The following is a 21,574-nucleotide window of genomic DNA, read 5'->3' as shown; positions in this document are numbered from 1 at the left end:
GCCCTGTTTGAGGAGGCCAGGCACCATTATGTATAAACAAGTGCAATTGGGAGATGACAGCAGTCACAGAATCCCCGTTTGATTCAGCAAATTGTTCATATAAATTCAACCTGCCATCTTCAAAGGCCTACTATATGCTGATTGCCAGGGCTGTGGCAGCATGGAAAAGACTCGATACCAGCAAGGCTGACAGGAAGGAAAAATAAAAGGGAACGATTCAGGTGAAACATGACACAAAACAACAGAAAACCCCGAGATGTAAGTGTAACCTTGTTGAAAGCATATAGGAAAAGATATTCAGAGCAAACAACATCTCAAAGCATAATTACCCACTGAGCAGGCTATGAGCTCTTCAGAGAAGAGGCTACATTTTGTTATATACTTAGATATCACTTAGCATACAAGAAATCTCGCTCCTGAATACTACTGCAATGCAAATTACAAACCTGCTCTGCTCATCATAATTCTCCTGACTGGCTGCCGGGTTCCTGGGGAAGGAGCTGTTCGCCCTGGAGACAGAGCTTCAATCTTTTAACTAATCTAGGTTTATCTTAGGATTTATATCTGATTCCACACTCATCTAAGTAATGGAGCAATTAATTGGTGATATGCCATGCACGAACTGTAAAGAGAGAAACACAAGAATCAGACATGTAATTCTATTTTGGACAGGAAGATGGATACTTTCTGCATTCTTCACAAATATGGTAATGAGTTTTTAAAATTTTATAAGATCCTTGAATGCAATCTTTCAAGGCCCTTCCCTCACTGTGTTTAGTGAGACTTGGGCCAAAGTATAAAATGGTGTTAAATGTTAAACCTGTCATCCCTGCCCCCAAAAAATGTTTGTTTCAGGATCCAGGCTTCTGCTACAGTCTCCCCTTGTTTTAAAAGCCACATAGCCACAGAACAGGTAAGTCAGACCGGACTTCAAGGTTCGCACTTCCCTTACATCTCGGAACTATAGACACATTTAAAAGCATCCCACCGCCGCAACAGGCTTATGAATAAATCAAGATCTACTTTAATTTAAAACACAAGTGCAAAGGATTCACAACTACAGACGAGCAGGATCATTTGTTTCAAATTATAAATCTTTTCAAAGCCCTGCTCTTTTGCATAAAAAAAGCAGTATATCTGGAATACAGAAACATTTTACATCAAAAATTTTCCAGTGCAGCTAAAGAGGAGCTAAATGAATTCATTTCTACCAGCTTCATCAGCCCCAAAGGCAGACATCCAGTCTAGGCAAAGCGCCTACGATCCCTCCACTGGCCACAGGCAGAGAGGTATCGAGAGACAGCGACTTCATCCTTCAGCAGGTATCTGAGAGAGCGGAGACGAATCACCCTCTGGAGGTGTTCCTCTCACCTTGGTCTACCGAGCCAACCTACACGCTTCGCAGACTGGGTGCCCACCATTTAGATGGCTGGCATCAGTGCAGATGAATTCCATCCCAAATTACTTCAAGTAATCAACTGTGGCTTCAATTTTGAAGCAGGATCTGTAACCGGAGTAAATAGCAGAGGATAGAGGTTATTAACATCTTCTGAAGAAAATGCAATTATGAGGTTAGTTTCTGAGACAGTAGGACTGTCCCAAGAATAACTTAAATTCCAATGAATTTGTACCTGGAGTTTCAAAACAGGATCCCAGTTCCACATGTAAGATTATATTCTTGAGACCTCACAACAATACACACCATTACTGTACAATGTTACAGCCTGACCTAGAGTCCAATTACCTTGACTATCATCTCACTGATCAGAAAGTGTATCATACAAAATATCTAAATCTACTTTAAAATAACCAAAAGAGCCGTTTAGACAACCAGTAACTTTCCGAATGTACCAGCAAAGGGACGGTGGGGAAGGGCATACCAATAACAAAACATACATCAAAAGTGTCTCTTCTCCCGACGTTCTGCAGAGGAGACAGAGGCTCAACAAACCGTCTCACGTGAACACAAAAACCTCTCCTGGGATATGCAGGACAGCTGAAACTTTTTCACTCGGTCTCCTAGGGCATCCCCAAAGCGCTACCCAACACTTGGCTCGGGCAGCACTTCTCAGCCTCTCTTGGGAGAAAGGCCTTGGAACGAAAGGCGCCTGGAGACCAAACGCAGGAACCAGCTTTCACAGACTCTCCATTCCAACCAGCAATGGAGGTGTTGCATATTGTGAATTTTCAACCGCAAGATCTTGGTGGCAAGAACCTGTCTTCACAGAGTCTGTTTTGAGGCCTGTATCCAAGGGTTTCCCCCTCCAAAAGTTTAAGATCATGAAATGGATTCAAGATTGACCACTAAACCATACATATTCTTCAGCAAAAGAGAAGCATGTTGATGCAAGAGAGCCACTTAGAAACAAACATATACATATCACATCTGCTCCCTAGGAAAATATGTGCAGTTTTCTAGGTCCACATTTAACCAAAGAAATTAAAATCATCTGTGAAAAAGTCTCAGAGGAAAAAATTGTCAAGTCTTTGTGCATTGTTTGAGAGTTTGAAGGGGTCTGTGCCCCAAAACGTACATTTGAGTCAGCTCAAGACTCCAGTGTACAACTAAGGAAACAAAGATCACATTTCTAATTGGGAAATATTGTTCCAGTTCAGTAGTCAGCAGCCAAGGTTTGCAGGAACTTGCAGACGTTCAGATACGCAACTTCAGACTTCGCTTTAAAATGCCATTCTTCGGAAGAAGCGATCCACAAGTCATGAAACACCTGCTTTATTCTCGAGACATACTTGGTTTGATTTGGATCTAGTATGTATTGATTGTCTTCAGCAAAAGAGAAGCCACAAAAGGCTGAGAATGTAAGGACAGTATTCACATTCATCCTCTAAAAAGATCGCTGACAAGTTCCAAGCACCATTCACAGGACGAGACTGCCTGGTCTCTTGATTTATTTTTTTTTAATAAACATTACTTTTTCTAGCATTTCCCCTTATGTAAAGTCAGCAGGTAGAGGTACGCTTTCTGTATTGTTGGATAAGGGAAACCAGGCACTCTGGAAGTCCCGTCTGGAGCAAAAAGGGGTGATCCAGAAGTTCTTGTGCCGTTGCTCTTTCTAGTGGATCCCGTGTCAACATCCTTTCCAAGAAGTCTCGCAGAACTGGGGAGGTCTGTGAAAAAGGAACCAACCAAGTCAACCCCGCAAAGGACCCAGGCAACAGCTCACACGACAACAGGTTGCTGAGGTGGGTTTGGTTAAAAAGGATCCTGCACATTCCAACTTTGTAACCCTGCTTTTGCACAGAAATGTAACGTGAAATAGCATGCTTTCTATGCTACAGTAGTAATTTTCTGTCACCAGTAGGCACAACATTTACACAGGTTGTTTTCTTTTTAATGGGGCACAGCAAATTAAGACAAGACTGCCCGTCATGTCCTTCCATCTAACTTAATTTTGTTTCCCGTTTTGTTATTTAATCTTTTCTGCATTTCAGCTCAAAAGTTCAACAGAATTCCTGCTACCCGATGCACATCACTTTGGGTGTGGAGGGTTGATCAATTCATTCTGGCCACAGATTGTGCAAAAAGTAGTTAAATAGGATTCCCCAATAGGTTTTGAGAGTCTGGAAACCTGATGCTGCTGATACAAGAAGATGAAGAAACTGCAGAACAGCGTACCAAAAACCCAAATGACCTCAGCGCGTTTGCCCATTGAAAGCCGTGTAAAAGCCTGTTGAGGAGCCAGACCCAAGAACCACTTAAAGGCACGGCCCATCTCCTGCCGGCGGTGGTCCTCTGCATCATTAAAACTGAATAAAAAATGAACTTGGTATACAGTTATTTATTTTACTGCTGCTAATTACATCCATTTTAGATTGGGGGCATTTTCCCAGCTCTGGTTAACTTAGAAGTAGATCATGAAATACTGTTCACGCTGAGCTACTGCTTATTTCATGAGTGCTTTGAACAACTTCACTGTGATTGCTAGAGGGAGAAGGCGCAACACAGCTAAGTACGAGTGCCAGGACCCAGCCTTTATCACTTTGTCCATAAATCTAGTTATGCTTTAGAAAAGCAGCAGAGAATGGCTTTAAACTGAAAGAGGGTAAACTTAGATTAGCTATAAGGAAGAAATTCTTCACCATGAGGGCGGTGAGGCACTGGCACAGGTTGCCCAGAGAAGCTGCCCCATCCCTGGAAGCGTTCGAGGCCGGGCTGGATGGGGCTTGGAGCAGCCTGGTCGGGTGGAAGGTGTCCCTGCCCGTGGCAGGGGGTGGAACCAGATGGTCTTTAAGGTCCCTTCCAACCCAAACCATCCTATGATTCTATGATCCCAGGTGGCGTCCGTTTAACCTGTTGCACCCAGTAGTACAGTAATTGACCCCAGCGTGCCATTAACTGTCATCAGAATGGGGGGCTGGATCCACAGCTGGTGCTGAGCTCCACTCAGACAGCGGGGAGATGGGGGAGGACGGCCACCGGCCTGGCAATCCGGGGGTCTGCTGGAAGCCAGCTGGCTTCCCAGGACAAAGTGGAGCAGAGCAAGATTATAAGCAGCTCTGGCTTTCACAGCCCGTGGTAGGGTCATCTCACCAGGCAAGGTGCGCGACCCAGAGCGGAACAGGCTTTACACCGCCTAAGGAGTACGAGCACTGAGTCCAGAATGTGACCTTGAAATTATAATTAGTGTTGCAAAGGCAAAGAGGAAAGAGCAGCTGTTGATGTTTGAGTGTATGCTGTTAGTTCAGCAGTCTACTCTGTTAAATAATTCAGTTTTAGCAGCTGCAGATATTCTGATTAATTGGAAAGGCCGGATGGCTCAGAATGCTGCAGAAGCTATTTGATCTCAGAGGCTTGGAGTGAAATGAAAGGAGGACGGCTCTAAGTGGTGACTAAAAGGTAATCACTGTATTTCCCATGTCACTGCTACTTTTTCATAAGAAACCATGAAGCTGAGTTCATCTTCAAAGCAGCTGCAGCGTCTCCACGAGCCACTGTCTGTGGCTCTCCTGCTCTGACCATAACGCAGCCTTTGCAGTCCTGAAAACCGCGAAGCCAGAAACTCTCAAGAGCACGGATCCTCCTATTTGCTCCCCTAGAAGATGAGCTACTCTATCAGCATCACCAAGATATTAACTGTTGGGTCTGCCCGAAGCAGCTTTGATTTCATTATCAGGTTTATGCCCAAGTGACCCGACGTTGTTAGGGCTGTTTCCCAAACCAGCCGCTAGCTGTCAGCAGCAGCTTGCATCCTCTGAGGCACCAGGGCCAAAGAAGTTCCCCAAGAAACATGTCCTAGCAAGATCACTTTCACAGCCAGCTTTACGGGAACGGCTGACAGGATGTTTCCCCGTGATAATCATCAGGTTACGAGTGTTTGCCAGTATGCTCACCCTGTGGAAGTTTTTCAGTTTGGGAGGAGGACTGTCACGGAGTCTCTTCATTGCCTGGACTGGAGAATCACTAAAATAGGGAGGTTCTCCATCCACCATCTCTATCACCATGATCCCCAGAGACCAGATATCCACCTGTGGGAGCCAATGTCACATCAATACACAGTTCAGAGCCACAGGTCCTTGCTTTGTTGCTTTCACAAAGACTACGACACCCCGCCCGTGACAAACGTTACCGAGAGAGAGTAAAACATTCCCCCACTTGACGCTATTGGACTCCTTACTGCAGTTTAACAGAGACAGCTTTCCACTTAGGACTGAGCCACGCTGGTGTTGCAACATGCAAAGGTCTGCAAGTAACTACCACCCAACCAGGTGCAGCACACGCAAACAAAGTTAATCAGCCTGCTGCCACCTGCCCAGAATTTCAGAGCTCCCATCTGTGCCTTCCCTCCCCTCCTCCCCAACCTTTATGGCACTGATTGGTTTACTGATCCCTGTCATGTCACAGGCTGCTCCCTGCTGACATCTGTCCACACTACAGAAGATACAAGCCTGTGCCAAGCTTCAGGTGTAAGAATAGAGTAAGTTTACACCTTGTTCCCGGAAGCAGAACAACCTGTTTTTCTACTGTTTTAGGAAATATTGGTATCATCACAATCCAATCTGAGTCATAGTTATATTTCTATTTTAAATAGTCTCTAGAGGCTCTTCCTAGAAAAGGCAACAGTTATTTTCCTGTGACACTTCAGAATACTATTTGCTACCTCTCCTGATACCAGGGAAGCAGTCCCTTACCTCGGTAGCATATGGTATCCTTGCAATAACTTCTGGAGCCATCCAGTAGGGAGTACCTACTAGGGACTTCCTTTTAGGTACATCTTTACTGATCTGAGCACAGAAGCCAAAATCTGAGAGTTTGACCTGTACAAAGAGACAAGCAACCAACCTTAAAAAATAATTTTTAAACAACATGGAGGGAAACACCAAAGACAAAGAAGACAAAGGGAGTAAGAGGACGAGGCACAAACGAGATTGTGAACAGAAAGGAAATAAGGAGACAGGCTAAGGCTGCGGCAGCGGAAGCCAGGAAACAATCTGTCTGCGGAAGCGTACCCTTCCATCCAGTGTCAAAAGAATGGAGTCGCTCTTAATGTCTCGGTGAATAACCCCCTGAGAGTGAAGATACGACAGAGCCTGCAGCACCGATTCACACACTGTGGCAATCTGCTCTTCGTTTAGCCTGAAATTAAAGACAGAGGAGTTTAACTGCGTTGTACTGGGCAGCGGCTAGTACTCACCCGCAGGTCCTCTTTAAAGGCACAGTGCAATTTTGAAGTTGAATTGCAGATGCATATTTTGGTTCCCCAGGACCATTACTATCTCTCTTTTACTGTTCTTCTATGACTGCCTTTTACTGCTGAAAACATTTTTTTTCTCGATGGTTAGCAACTTTAAGTTTTCATAAGTCTAATACAGAGAAATTGCATTTTAAATCTTGTATATAAATTCATTTTGCAAGATGCTGTTTCAAGCAATTCTGATAGGCAAGACTGCTTCTTCATGCCAAGGTGCCACAGTAATGGTTGAGACAGCTGGTTTTTTAAGCAAATGTAGTAAAGCTATTGTTCACAAGGTATATTGTGCAACTTTATCCAGAAAGCATCTAAACACGTAATGCGATAGAGAATATAGGGATCCTTTACAGGTTTCATGCAGCTAGACGCTTTGGATACTCTTACACCTAACCAAAGGTAGCACAGGTTACAAGCAGGGAAGACTCTGCTGAATTTTAGCAGTCTCTCCGTTAGCACACTGGCTATGAGCACCAAGAACCTTACCTTTAGAAGCTCTTGCTGCTTGGAATACCAACACATGAACCTTCATGATCAAGTATAAGAGAAAATGGTAGAAATGAAAATTATCTCCTGTAACTGGGGACAGTGACAGCGTTCTCTGCACGTTTATACTGAGCAATGCTAGAAGTTAAGTGTTTCGAAGAATAGCTGAAGTACCCAATTTGAGTACTTTGGATTCTCAGCCTGTCTCTAGCAGTTGTTTCAAACAACTCTCAGCTGAGGGCATAGAAACGATACCTTCTCAAACACAGGTCTGCAAGTAAGACTGAGGAGAAGAGAGCGCTCAGAAGGCAGAACGGTGCAGAGCGCACCAGTACCTTCCAAACACGTAAGAGCAATTTCTACACGTTCATGAAGGAGGTTGCACCACCAGCTGAGAAACTTATACTTCCACTGCTTGTTTGGTATTCCCTATCTTACTCTGCCAAAGTGACCATCTGACCAGGACACTGCATGTTGGGGCTGCACTGTGCCATGCTGATGGCAAATATATCTGAAGGGTGGCAGAGGGCTACTTTTGCCATTATGATTTAACCTCTAACGGGAGAGGGACTTCTCCAATACAGAACCTAACAGTTCTTTTAAACAGTTCTTAGAAACAGTGCTTTTCGTTCCATAGTGCATGAGCCGTAAGAAAAGCTGATACACTTCTGAGCTCTTACAAGAGGTATACTTTCAGCTTGTCACGTATGGAATTTGGTTTCAGTCAAGTGATTGCATAGTGTAAAACAGATTACTAGAGGATTAGCTCACTCCTGGAGATGCAAATCAGTTATCACCTTCAGCAAATGTTTAATGAGCGGAATGAGGGCATTTTCCTCCCTGTGAAAAACTGATAAAGGCTTGCAGCTTACTTACTTTTGATAAATGTTATGGTTATAACAGATCCTGTTTCCACTATGTGGAAAACCAAGCATTCATTAAAAGGTTCAAAGGAAGGCTTTGTAAAATAACTCAAATCTAGGCTGAGGTCCCACAATGGACTTCAATCTCACTGGTGGATATAAACTGCACAGACCCTTCATAAACCTCTTCAGAATATTTTTTTTTTCTATTTGTAGTTCCATTGGTTCTAATACCAGTTAAGAGCTACAAGAGTTTCACTGGCTCTGCAATGCCATAACTCAGCACTCTTCAGGACTAAATGTTCTTTCTCCTGTCCAGGAGCGGGTACATGACTTACAGTGAAACCTTGGTTCTCAGACCCTGAGATGCGCCTCTGAACTCAGTGCTGGAGGGCCTGGCCATCTACGTGTCTCCAAGACACTTCTTACGGGTGGGGCTGTCGAGGCTACAAAGAACAATGTGCTTTTTTATGCCTCCCAAACACATCACAGATGCAAATCCAAAACAGAGAATCCAACAGAGCAAGAAATATGCCTTAAATCCACCACAGGATCAGTAAAGGCTAGTCAAAGCATGTAAGTGAATTAAAGGCATACCATGATTAAAAAAAGTAAATGCAATTAGTGTTAGCAATACTACCTAATTGTAATCCAATTAAGATTCTGAATCTTCAAAAAAGGAAAGCTAATCCTACAGACTTTCTTGGTCAGTCTTTTCACCGGCGTTCCCTGCACCAGTTCACAGCCTCGCAGGACTGCTGGGAAGCAGGCGGGTGCTCCAGGATCATGGGTAAGACACGATCATCACAACTGCATCTCCAGAACACCTTGTGAGTGGGAGTCTAGAGGCCATTTGAGAACAATCTCTTTGCCCTACAGGAATGCTTCGGTCATTAATTAATATGAAGTGGTGTGGATACGAAAACAAATTTAGGACAGAGTCCCGTAGTTGCTATCTTTAGGCAATGAAATTTGGGAAGGTGTCCAGATCTCAAGGCTCTGCTGCACTTCTCCAGAGGAGTTAGCCACAAATTCAACCTCACTAAGGTTGTACCACTGAAAACGATTTCTGCATGCTCTTTAATACTTACTCAATGAGCTTCCTGGCCAGAATACAACAGCTATAGTAAACAATACTTTTCATGAGTACTGCGTCTTTACAGGGAAGGTCATCAAGTAGACGAATAGTGGGTATCTAAAGGGATCGGTACTGTAAATGAGGTCCCTTCTACATCAGAAGTATTATCGCATACTTCAAATGGATGACAGTTCTAAAGTGTAATAGTTTCAGGGCTCACGAGATCTGAGGGACACTGTTCTTCCTGGAAATCTCCACTCTGCTGCTCTTGCCTGTCAGGTGGGAACACAAGCATTGATGTTTCGGGTTTTGCTTCATACCTGATCTGAGACACGATGTCTGTGAGGGCTCCCCCCTGCAGGAACTCCATCAGCACCCAGAGCTCCTCTCCCACTAGATAGCTCTTGTACATCTCCACTACGTTGACATGTTGATAGTCCCTCATTATCACCACCTGTAAAAACCCAGCGGACAATTGACCACCACAAAATCACTAACACCGCTTAATCTTATCCAGCAAAGCATGCACAACCCTATGAGTACTGCGCAGTAGCCTTCACCCCCCCAGGCATTTTTCTTCTTGGCACTAGCATAACTGTATTAAAAGGAAAACGTCTCCTGCTCTTCCCTTCTTTTTACCACACCGACTGTTCACGTGGCTTTACGGTGGACAGCAGAACCCCACCTCTCGTCACTATACTCACCTCATTAAAAAGGAGCTCTCGGCGCTGCTGCTTTCTCAGATCCATCATTTTCACTGCCACCTGCCGCCCTGAGTGCTTCTCTCGAGCAATACAGACGATACCTGTGGACCCTTCACCAATCTTTACATAATTCTCCAGCAATGTCCGGGGATCCCCCTGGTCTACCACCATCCTAAGGGCAGCTTTGAACTGCTCATGAGTCACAACCACCGGGTCCTCACTGGCCAGCTGCCCTTTCACAGAAGAGTCCTGGGGAAGGTGAAGGTTGCTAGAACTAGTCTGAGTCTGCCGGTTCCTGGGAGACCCTGCCGGTGACGGCCTGCCTTGTGGCAGTGCAATTGCCTTCTCCACTGTTGGCGATTTCTGGGGGGTCCCAGCTTCTGAGATCATCCTGGGGAAATCGGATGCAGGCTGATCTGGTGGAAGAGACTGGGCTTTGGCTGCAGGGCTGCGTGGTGAACCCCAATGCTGGGGCCTAAAGAAAGTATTAGGCTTTGAGAAGAACAAATATGAAAGTGGAAGAAAGAAAAAGTGACGGTTAGATTAATAAGAAAAAGAAGTGTCAGGAATCAGTTGTGTGTTGTGCCACTCTGGCCTAGTACATTTTGTAGCAGACTGGAGTCAAGAGCTCTAGGTTCTTATCTCCGGGTCTGCCCAACATACGCTGCGTGACTAGGGGACGCCCCATGGATGCAGATTTTCAAGAACCAGTTACAGGATGGGTGCTATGCTTTAAGGACCTCCAAACTGAGGCAGTTTAAAAGGGACCTTTTAAAGCACATGCTTTAAAAAAAAAAAAAACAAAGCAAAAAAACAACAACAAAAAAAAACACCAAAAAACAAAACCCACAGAAAAAAAAAAAAGAAACAGCTGCTAAAAAGCATTCCAACCTTGCCACCAAAACTCAGGGGCAACCTGTGTTGCAGAGAATTTTAAAATCCTTTATCCCTCTGTGCCTCTGATCTTCCTATATATAAAAGGAAAGAGGATTCATGCCAAAGCTGTAAATCACTTTGATGTCTTGGCCCAATTCCCTTTGGGTAATTACGTTCTGCCTACTGAAAACTCCCTCTGCACTTCCCCCTGGTACCTGCACAGCATTCCTGTCGATCAGACACAGAACGAGCACTCCGGTTTGGGAAAGGCACCGGGAACCAGGACGGCTGTGGGAGGCCAGCGTGACACTTCAGCTACGCAGAGCCACCGGCCACCTTGCCACCTTACTGGCTTAAAACTGACCGACGATGAATTTGGATTAGCAGTGCTCTTTCCCAAAGCACTCGAGGCTTTCGGAGACCTCCCACTCCAGTACCAAGCCGGCCCAACCCTGCTTAGTTTATGAGATCTGGTAAGATCACAGCCTGCGGTAACGTGGCTTCAGGATACGCATTCCCATGCTAGCACTACGCACAGGTCTCCCAAGAAGGATAAATCTTGAAGTGCTAATACTCACCCTGGAAAGGCTGACTAATTAAAATTCAACATCATCTAGCAGGTTAGGTATAAAATAAATTATATACTTAGTTATATGTAAAATAATAGTGGATCTGACAAAGTAGCAACTTCAGAAAGAGCAAGCCAATCATTTATATTATAGGGCAAAATAAAAAGTTCAAAGCAACAAGCTTTTTCTCTCTCACAATTCAGACGAGCTATTAATAAAGTTAATAATATGGGTATGGGAACCGAAAACTGCCAAGAGAGAAATTTTTAAAAGAGCACTCATTTTCTCTGTCTCAGACAGAAAATAATTGTATAGAATTTAATTCTACGCAATTTGGTTTTTAACCAAGGATTATCGTCAACAGTAAAATCTGCATAAGGCTAACGCACATACAGCTCATGCTCACACACACGCAGGCCCTGAGAGCATGATTTAGTAGCCCCTGGCATCGGGGCGCAGGCGCGCGAACACAAGCGCCTGTCAGAAGTTGCTTCCTCCTCATCTACCAGCTCCACCCCTGCCGTCCTGCACAGACACGCTCGTGGCAGCCAAGTATTTATTTCCCAACTCTTGTTTTGTCTCAGGAGAGAGGGGAAAAAAAAGGTTTTATATAACCTAGAGCATGCAGAAGGGCATACTACATGCATGCAAGCTCACACATGTTTGTCTAACCACACGTAAGTATTATTTCCTGCTGCTGTAATTTGACAGCCCCTGCGTACACATTTTCAGTCTCAGGACATTTTGAGATGTCACTGGTTCTCCCACTCCTTCCCCCCCATGTTAGGCTGAAAGGAAAGAGCACTCGACCTTCCCATGGTGACTAGAGACAGCCTGGCAAGGCACCCCCCTCCCCATTTTCGGCCAGTTATATCCCCTTTCCATTGCATCTGCAAGGATGCATTTCTTACACATCATCATCTCCATTTGTGAGGGAGACTGAGGTTTTAATCACTGGACGCTGTTAAGAACAGCTTAGACAAACAACCGCCAGCGATGGCGCAGGTCCTTCACTGGAGCAGGGAGATGGACTAGATAACCTCAAGGTCTTTCCTACTCCTCTCGCAGGCAGCTCGAGTTCAAACACACCCAAGCACATCCACGCACACATGCTGTTTGACTGGTAACCTCTGCTCCTCCCTGTGAAAGTGCTGAGGCACGGCAAAGACACTCTTGCTAGAGAAGAAAGAAGTGGTCAGTTCTCCCAAGTACTCAGGGACAGGCCTCCAGCCCGTGTAGATCAGCCCCAAGTCAGAGACAGCAGTACGCGTAGTTTGTGCTACACAACAACTGCTTTCCTTTAAAATCCTGCTCCCTCGGAAAGGGACTCTGCAGGGAGAAGGCTGTGTCTGAAAGCCTTGAGCCTGATCCTTATGCAAACTGCAAGAAGCTGGGTGGGAGAGAGCCCCAGCCCGCGATACCCTTTAGAACAGTCGCTTTTGTAGGGCCAGTGGTTCCTGTTATCTTCCTCCGACTTCAGGGACTCCACGCCCACGAGAAATAAGCCTGGCCTTGCACCAGCCCAGCGCAGCCTTTGAAACCGCTGAGCAGCTGTGCGAGGACAACGAGTGCCGGGTTAGCCTGGGATGAATTAGAAGCAGTGGCCTGAAGGGCTACATTTCCTAGCCGGTAACAGGAACCAGAGTTTTTCTTCTGGTTTAATAAGAAGTGAGTCATTCATTCAAGACAGCTTTCCTGGGAGAGATGTAGCTATGAGCTGTCCCATCCTTACCAAAAGCCAACAGTCAGATTTGCTGTTCGACAGTACTATGGGTGCTGATGGAAATGTCCCTATTGTAAGCAGGCTGGCAGATACAGCTATAACCAACAAGCTCTCCTGAGGTAGTTCTATTTTGCACAGGCAAAAGAGTACATTACTAATGTAAATTACGACAATTTCCCAAATGGCAAAAGCACATTTATGCTAGTATAATAGCATTTAAGTTTTGCTTTTACTACTACAGAAGGGCAAAAATGAGTAAGTCCCCTGCCTCCTTCCCAGCCTACACTCCTGCAAGCACAGCTCCCCTAACAAGTCTTTCTCACGTAGATCTGGCTGCCATTTTGAGCTATGCCTAGCAGAATATTCTGTGAAGCTTAGGCGGACTACACATTTCCCCTGTCCAGGACTATTTTGATTCCAGCATTAATCATAACAATAACAGATGGCTGCATGATGTTTGCAATTAAATTTGTTCAGCTGTGTACATAACCTCTGGAACTGTAAAGTCAACATTGCACTCACTCAAAAATACTGAATAACTATACCTTTATCTGCAGGGAAGGGCCTGACTTGTTTGAGCCGCTGGACGAGGGGAACACACTGCGTAACAGCCTCCTCTTCAAGCTGTTCTCCCTTGATTTGGAGCTGGGGCTGCCCTCCCCGGAGGGCCTGGAGTTTGCTTGTCGTATGAGACAAGGCTGAGGCCAGCACTCTTCTGAGCTCTTTTTTCCCATCTTCTCACTCTCCCCTGGTAGCGTTGGCATATGCTGCAAACCAGAGGCACGCTGGAGGCAGCTGCCGTCAGCGCCCTGGAACTCCGAAGGCCCGAGGGACTGTGCTTTCATTACCATACCATTGGGATGAGACTGTCCTTCCAATCGGGGTTTATAATCTGGCCACATAGTCTGCCTCCGGGTCACCTTGGTCCCACCATTGCAATTGAGGTAGTTTCCATATTTGTCTGCCCAGTCTGCTTCAGGACTCTGAAGATACATGTCTGGGGGTCTGTCTTCCCCCAGGAGCCCAAGGGACTGAGCTCTCCTCCTGCTGGTAGGGCTCCTTCCCCTTAGAGTGTTCGAACTGATGGCAGAAAGCTTCTGGATGTCGTTGAGTATCCCGGAGATATAGCCTTCCACTTCCACAGTGCTGCCTCTCACCACGGTCTGTGAAACATAGGGAAGGGGGCACAAAAGTTAGAGTTGTAAAAATTGAGGCTCAGTTTATCTTGACAAAGGTTAGATTTTGTCTGTCTAGCTTACTGAGGGAAGAAAGAGAAACGTTGCTTTCTTTTTTTTTTTCATTGTCCTTTACTGAAGAAAAAAAAAAAAGAAATCATTGGGTTAGATCCTTCTGTCAGAGGCAGCAGTGCCTTCAGCCAGAACAGCGAATCCTGCTGCTGTGCTCGCATTCTGAAGGACAACATTATAGCAAAACTGGGATGTTTTTAGCACTCCCGACTCTCTTGTGCTGAAATTGTGCTACACTACATCACTAACAGGCTCAACAAGCTCCTGAGAGTATTAGTTCTCAGAAGTTACAGCATGCTCTAAGCTCTATCTGCAAAAATCACCTTGCTATTGCATACAAGGTTCATCTCTCCCCTGTAGCACTCTCAATAGTGTTGTAATCAGCCTCCTTTAGTCTGGTTTTTGCTAATGCATCTTAATCCTGACCAGCGAGGACCACACTGTTCCAACAGTGCATCCTTCCTCTGTTCTGCCAAGCTATTATAATTAGAAATGATGAACAAAGGGTCACAACAGCTCAACAGCCTTGTAAGCAAATGATGAAGACCACGGCTTCCATCCAAACAAACAATGGCACTATACAAGTAGGACACTTGAAGTATATTATGTAGCGCTCCACCTTGTTTATTGTGGAACCGAAAAGCTTACGGAAGCTTTAGTGCTGGGAACCAGAATGTTTCATTTCTTTACAGAAATGCACAGCATAGGATCACTCCTACCCTTTCATGAGTCTGAGGAAAATCCTTCCCTGGAGTGATGGCAATCTCATGTTTGCTAACTGAACTCCGGGGATCTTCTAAAGATGCTGAATTAATTAGACCGAGCCTAATATTTAGCTGGTGCAAAACAGCAGCTCCAGTAATTTCAACAGAATGCCACCACAGTGCACAAAATGAGCACCCGGTTTGCTCAGCATCTGAGAATGAAAGGCAGAATAGAAGATTTTGTCAAACAAGGTGAAGAAAGGATAATGTGACTCATACCATTGCACACCTGCAGCAGGAAATTCTGCTCCTCAGTCCTACCGTAGCACTATACCTCCCTCACCACATACACGCATCTTCCTCCATGGCCCCAGCTGCTGCCAAGTTAACAACACGCTGAGGACACTAACTCCTCAAACTCTTTCCATCACTTTTGTACCAAACTTGATAGGGAAAAAAAATACCAACAGTACATGGTCAGAAACCCAGTCTCTGAAATCCATCGGTGGGGTGGGAAGAGTCTTCTCTCCATTCTAATTCATCCATTAGAAATGCCAGACAAATCAGTTTACCTCAGTAATGTGCTCAACTAAGAGCACTGGTTCACAAATAAGGCTGAGCAGGGACAGATGTAACTGCACACCCCAAGTCACAGAGCACTCAGCAGGATGCCTGCACACCCTGGCTCATGCTCGCACAGGCAGATGGGACAGAAAGAGGCCCTCCTCCAGCACTCACTGATGGCTCGATGTTTCTACAAACTGGGAAAAAGAGTAACTCAAAATAAAGTTGGAAGAAATCTCAAGAGGCCAGCTAGTCCAAAGTAGATGGACGAAAGTCATTCCAGAAAGACTTGAGTCCAAAAACAAATGCTATGGCCTCTCTAGAAAATCCATCCCAGTGCTCGCCTCACCTCGTAGTTAAAAACTTCCTAAAATTAGACTCAAGTCACTCTTGTTGCACTCCTAGCCATTAAGTCAGTCCTATCCCCAGGGGACAGAGAAGATGGGAGTCAGCTGTACTTTGCAGCTGTGTTTAAAGACTGCGTCAGATTAATGAAGAAACATCCAAATTTGAGCCAAATCTATACAGAGTGCTCTTACAAAGATCATGCCTTACTGACCAAAATTTAGAAATTATTATTTTAAAAAGAAAAGTGACCCTTTAAAAGCTACACACAGTACATGTCAAAACAAGGAAAAACTATGATAGTTGAATCCAGGACTCTAGGTATAAGGGATTGGCCTAATAGGGCCAATCAGTGCTTAAAAAAAAAAAAAATAATAAAAAAATCTTACTATTGATTGGTATCATTGAACAGGAATTTGTTCAAATGAAGTTTACCAGAAATAATCAACTATGTGATGCAGTCTAAGAGAGTATTTGCACTTGGACGTACTGGAGAAAAAAAAAAAAACAAACCAAAAACCAAACCAAAACAGTGTTAGTTTAAGATTCTTCTCTAGTTTTTAAAGACTGTTTGGTATTCTATCCTTGTTCTCTTAAAGGTTTGCACCTCCTTTCAGTTTTTACCACCTACAGGTTTAATAAGTCATAGATGAAAGTACGGACCAGTACTAGACTCAGGACAAACTCCAGTAAATCTCTTCATGCACATTTCTATTTTGACAGTGATGCCTATTCTTTTGAGTATACTTTTCCTAATACTTGAGGAAACTTGCTCAGTTTGCTCTGGGAATGCCATAGGTACAGTGTCAAGAGCCTAACTGAAGTCAAGATATAGGAGAGAGCTATCATTTCTCCCTGACCCAAAGCCTGATACCCTGTGATTGACAGAAATTGGGTGGCTCGACATGATTTGTTCTTGATAAATCCATGCCGGCTGCTAGCTATTACCCTGCTATCTCCTCAGAAGTGGCTGCAAATAGATTACTTGCTTATTTGTTCCAGTCTCTTTCTGGGAATTGAAATTATTCTGACTGATCTGCAATTCCTTGAATTTCATTAGACCCAGCTGACTTGAAAATATGTAACTTATCTAAGAAGTCTCATTTTTGTTCATGTTCTTTTCTTATTCTAGCCTGCATTCTTATCCCTTCATGCTCGTGTTAATTGTGTTAGCCCACTGATCGCAGTTAACCTTCTCAATAAAGACTGAAGAAAAATCATTAAACATTTAAGAATTCTCATTGTCATCAGTTATTAACTTTCTTCCACAATGAGCAGTGAACAAGTTATTTCCTTCATCCTCCTTCTCCTCCTCAGTGTACTTATGATATCTCCTTACTGTTCTTTATGTTCTTTGAGAAAAACATCTCTTTTTGTGCCTTGGCCTTCCAGTTCTGTTCCTACATAAATTTCTCTTCTATTTGCCCTTTATAACTTGACCTAGTTTCCACCCTTCTGAGCAATCCTCCTGCAGTTTAAGCTCATTAGAGAGCTCCTGATCTAACCAAGTTGGTCTCTTATTACACATTTTATCTCTTCTCTGGATTGTGGTCCTATCTCCTACTACATTTTGAACCTCAAAGCACATTCAGGACACTGTAAAACAGAAGGCAATACCTCCTCCCTTTTTCTTTTACCTCTTCTTCCTAAGCAAGTTTTTCCTTTCTACATCAGCATTCTGCTCAAAGATCCTGATGTGCCATTTAAATTGCAGGTTTGATTTTGCATTAATATTTGCATTACACTAAAATATAGTCCCATTTAGTTCCCGAGTTTTAAACATCTGTACACAAAAAGCTAAATATATTCATCAGATAGACAACGATTTTCTTTTATGCCCCTCCTAAAATCCAAGTAGTAACATCTCTATTTTACAACAGTTTTTAGGCCCCTGTAGGGTTTTTTTTTAACTGGGAACAAAAACTTCCCACAAGCTAGCCAGACTTTAAACACAACCATTCTGTCACCATCTTTTATTTCCTTTTCCAAGAGGTCGTCATGAATCTGCCTCTTCTCGTGCAGCAGGTCCCTGCAGTCACTTACCAACAGGCAGTCTGCAGGGGCCATTATCAACAGCCATCCAGGCAAGACAGCCATCTAAATTTACCCATCTACAGAGATCAGTAACTTGTTTCTCCTTACTGAAGGACTTGCTTTAAGGACATTCTCCTGTTTGCTGTGTCCCACTTTCTGTTAAACTGCTGCTTTATAAACTCTTCTAGCTTAAACCCTCGTTTAGTCCTGCTCCCTGTTGTCGCTCATTCACTTAGCCACCCATGAACAGTAAGCTAGTGCTACCCCGCTCTCTCCCACTCAGGCTTCCCTGTCAACTTAATTACCAGCCAAATTTGCTCACCCACGAGAATGACAAACTTGCTAAAACAGGTCTCTCCACGAATTCTCCTCTTTGCTTCCCTGTACAACAGCTGAACACACCCGAAGCCCTGTCAGCTACCACAGGAGCTTTCACAGGTCCTTGTTCTAGTGACAGGCAGCCAGCTGGTTATTTGAACAGTGACACTACTGCAGTGAAGGATACTACTGTCCTTATTCCTGATGAAGTTACTATCGCCTCAAGAAAACACAGCGTTATCAAAGCCCAGGCCCTGCTATCCACTGAATTCCTTACAGATCCCACCCTTAGCCCCATTTAAATATATATATAGGGCAATGGTAACACTGCCTCAACTCGGGCCTCCCCAAGAAACAGGAAAGCCCAGGGGACAGGAAAGAGTAGTCTTCCTCTCTCACCTTCATAGGCTGGAGTTGCATCCTCGTGATCCTTGAAGGGTCTACCACTGGCTTGGGGCGCCTCAGCGTGTCTAGAATATTCTGCCATTGAGGCGGCAGGCCCACAAATTTGCCCTCCTTTGGGTCAAATGAAGTGTGGACACGGTGCTCGAAGTTCTGCGGAGCCGAGATCTCCGGGCGTTTCTTCTTCTTCTTGCGGAACATGATGCCTGAATCAGAGAAGGCAATGCCGTCAGTGCTCTTGCGTGCCTAGGTCCAATATGCCCAATCAGTAATATCACATATCAATTATATTAGTTAATTACATTGTATTAAGAACATTCTCCAGTGACAAGCACTTTAACAACAGAGCTGACGTGGTCATCGGCTTTTACAGATGAGGAAATGGAGGCAACAAGAGAGCAATGATTTGCTCGAGACCACCTAGCAGGTCGGCGGCTGAGCTAGGATTTCTAGTGACCTTTTGAGTGCTCTGCCCACTGTGAAACAGTGCTTCTGTTTCAGAAAAGGAACAGGCACCTGTTAGGTCTATAGCTCAACTCCTACCACTCGGATTCCTTTATATCTACAAATTCATGTTGCCCGATACAAACATTTTAAATATATATGAGAGATGTATATTTATATTTTATAGGCTTGTACCTAAGTTAGATGGCTTTGGAGTCCAGCTGGTTAGGCAGTGTTGATTGCACTACAAACCTGGAATGAAGGGTGGTTATGAACAGGGCTCAGGCTGTCTTCTCACTGGTTACTCCAAATAAGCAAGATACATTTGGTTCCCATTTAGAGACGACAGAGTTGTTGCCAAAGGAAGAGCTGCCCAAGACTGATTTTGGATCTCAGTTTTTCTAGCTTTGACAGAGGGCTTGGGAGAGAGAGAGGAGGTGGTAGGTGGAAATCAAACTCTGTCAGCAGGTAGCTGAAGAAGCTAAAATTAAAAACTAAGATTCCTTTCCCTTGGGGGCTGAGAGAGACAGTTTGTGTGAACAGCCATTACAACTGCAGCAAGCCAAAACCAGCTGACGCTTAAATATACCCAAACACAAGAGACATTCAAAATCTGAATTTAGACTTTATAGCCAAAAAAGAGAGATGTAGATAGATAGAAAGCTGCAAGTTTTAGACCTTTTTGAAATTGGGAAGAGCTGAAGAAAAAGGAAGAACTGGAGCTCCACATGCAGTCACAGAGGTGGGAAAGCTTGAATAACTGTGATGGATGGACACAACCTCTTCACAAAAGACAGACGGGGAAGATGGGGTGAGGGGGAAGTTACCCTTTCCATAAAGAAACAGCACAGAGGTAGGGAGATTTTCTATGTAGAGCCAGGCTTTTCACAGTGGAGAGTAGCAGGAGTCTGAGACACAACGGGCATAAATAGAAATAAGATAGGTCCTGACTGGATAGAAGGAAAAACTTTTTCGTGACCAGGGGAGTCCAGCATTGGAGCGTGCTGCCCAGACAGGCTGCACAGTCTCCATCCTCCGAGGTTTGCAAGAGCAAGTTTGCTCTTGAAGACAAAGCCCTGCGCAGCCTGGTCTGACCCTCAGAGCAGACCCTGCTCTGAGCAGGGGGTTGGACTACAGATCTCTTGCGGTCCCTTCTCCCCTGAATTGTCCTCTGAGCCTATTGACTGGTTTGATGGCTTTAAAGTTACAAGTATTCCAAGTTACATTTTCCTATTTGCTGTTGGAGAAACATGTTTAATGCTCAGGTTACTGTTGTGTGGATGCAATGGAACTGGCGCGCTCCAGAGCTCCTGTCTCCTCTTCAAGATGCTTTCTGTCAGCGCACAGGATGAACTGCACAATGAGAGCCATAAGAGAGATGAGACAAAGCAGAGACCCAGGGCCAAAACTTTGTAGGTAGTTCAGTGCTAAAGCTCTCTAGCTTGGGAAAAAGCTGTATAGGTTTCTTTAAGGCAACTAATATCCACCAGTAGAACAAAAAATGTTTATATGCTCTTCCCTTTCCACTGACAACTTTAATACTAGCATTTGCCTCTCACTAATACTGCTTATAAAGTGATGAACACTACCTCTTCCTTGACATCAGGTAGAGGATTTTTGCCACTTGACCTTCAACTTTGTAGTGATCGCTCTTCCCCTGTACAGGACCTCAGCTTCCAACTATTTGTGCTGAATAATATTTACAAGGGTCAGAGACACAGAACAGAGAGAGAGATAACATGTTGTGGTGTAGACATGAACACACTTCTAGAGGACACTGGTCTCGAAAATCAGCACACCTCAATGCTTTTTTCCCCACAGTGAAATATGTGTCAAACGTTTTCCAGGTTGTTCCACTTAAAACTTGCTTAGGGAGCAAAGTGCAGCCACCAGGTGAACAACAACTTTGCTTCCCAGTGCTAGACTCAGATCCTGAACATGCATACACACTGGCTTAAAATTTGGTTACCATGATCCTGTATCACTGGGATGGGAAGCGTTCGTTTGTCGCAGAAGGATCTTTACACTAAACCCCCAGTCATGCAGTCCATCCTTGGTGAAACAGACTTCACACACTGACAATGCCCATTGCAATACTGTGTCCAGAAGCCTCCTAAAGATACTTTACAGTTGAAAAAGAAAGCAAAAGGCTAAGCAACTAAAAAAACACGTACAAAAGAGGTTGGAAGCAACTGCTCTGCCTAGGAGAGGTTTCACAGCCAGAATAATCTTTGCTTAGAATATGTTCCAATGAAAACCCAAATACATCTTAATGGAGAGCTTATGGGAAGAGCCTCTGTGCTCCAGGTCTGTATTGCAACTACTCAAACACAGTGATTCATCTCTAAGGCCCCTTAGGTGCTGCATATTAACTAATAATCAAGACTAAAGTCATAGGGCAATTCTTTAAGGAAAAAAGTGCAGACAATCCTGGAAAGGAAAGATATTCTAATAGCTGATGGTGTTAGTACTATTCAAACCAACAGCTGGTGCTACTGAGGAGCTTTCACAGC

The 21,574-nt window shown here is 44.4% G+C and overlaps 1 protein-coding gene across 2 annotated transcripts; it reads right to left on the bottom strand.

Annotated features, from left to right (window-relative positions):
• Positions 1-2,958: 2,958 nt before the first annotated feature.
• On the bottom strand, positions 2,959-18,818 carry PAK6 (p21 (RAC1) activated kinase 6; the record flags this gene model as incomplete). 2 transcript variants are annotated; one of them, XM_082317138.1, is made up of 8 exons in its annotated part: positions 2,959-3,126; positions 5,350-5,484; positions 6,148-6,273; positions 6,466-6,592; positions 9,452-9,585; positions 9,836-10,327; positions 13,549-14,166; positions 18,615-18,818. In XM_082317138.1, 8 exons carry the CDS (start codon positions 18,816-18,818, stop codon positions 2,959-2,961), a joined length of 2,004 nt encoding a protein of 667 aa, XP_082173264.1. The 2 variants fall into 2 exon arrangements, with proteins under 2 accessions (XP_082173264.1, XP_082173265.1); XM_082317139.1 differs by lacking the exon at positions 5,350-5,484.
• Positions 18,819-21,574: the final 2,756 nt, after the last annotated feature.

The sequence above is a fragment of the Platalea leucorodia genome, assembly GCF_965183815.1.
Source record: "Platalea leucorodia genome assembly, chromosome: 7".
NCBI lineage: Eukaryota > Metazoa > Chordata > Aves > Pelecaniformes > Threskiornithidae > Platalea > Platalea leucorodia.
The sequence above is the reverse complement of the archived record's forward strand: the minus strand, read 5'-3'. Positions and strand labels throughout refer to the sequence as shown.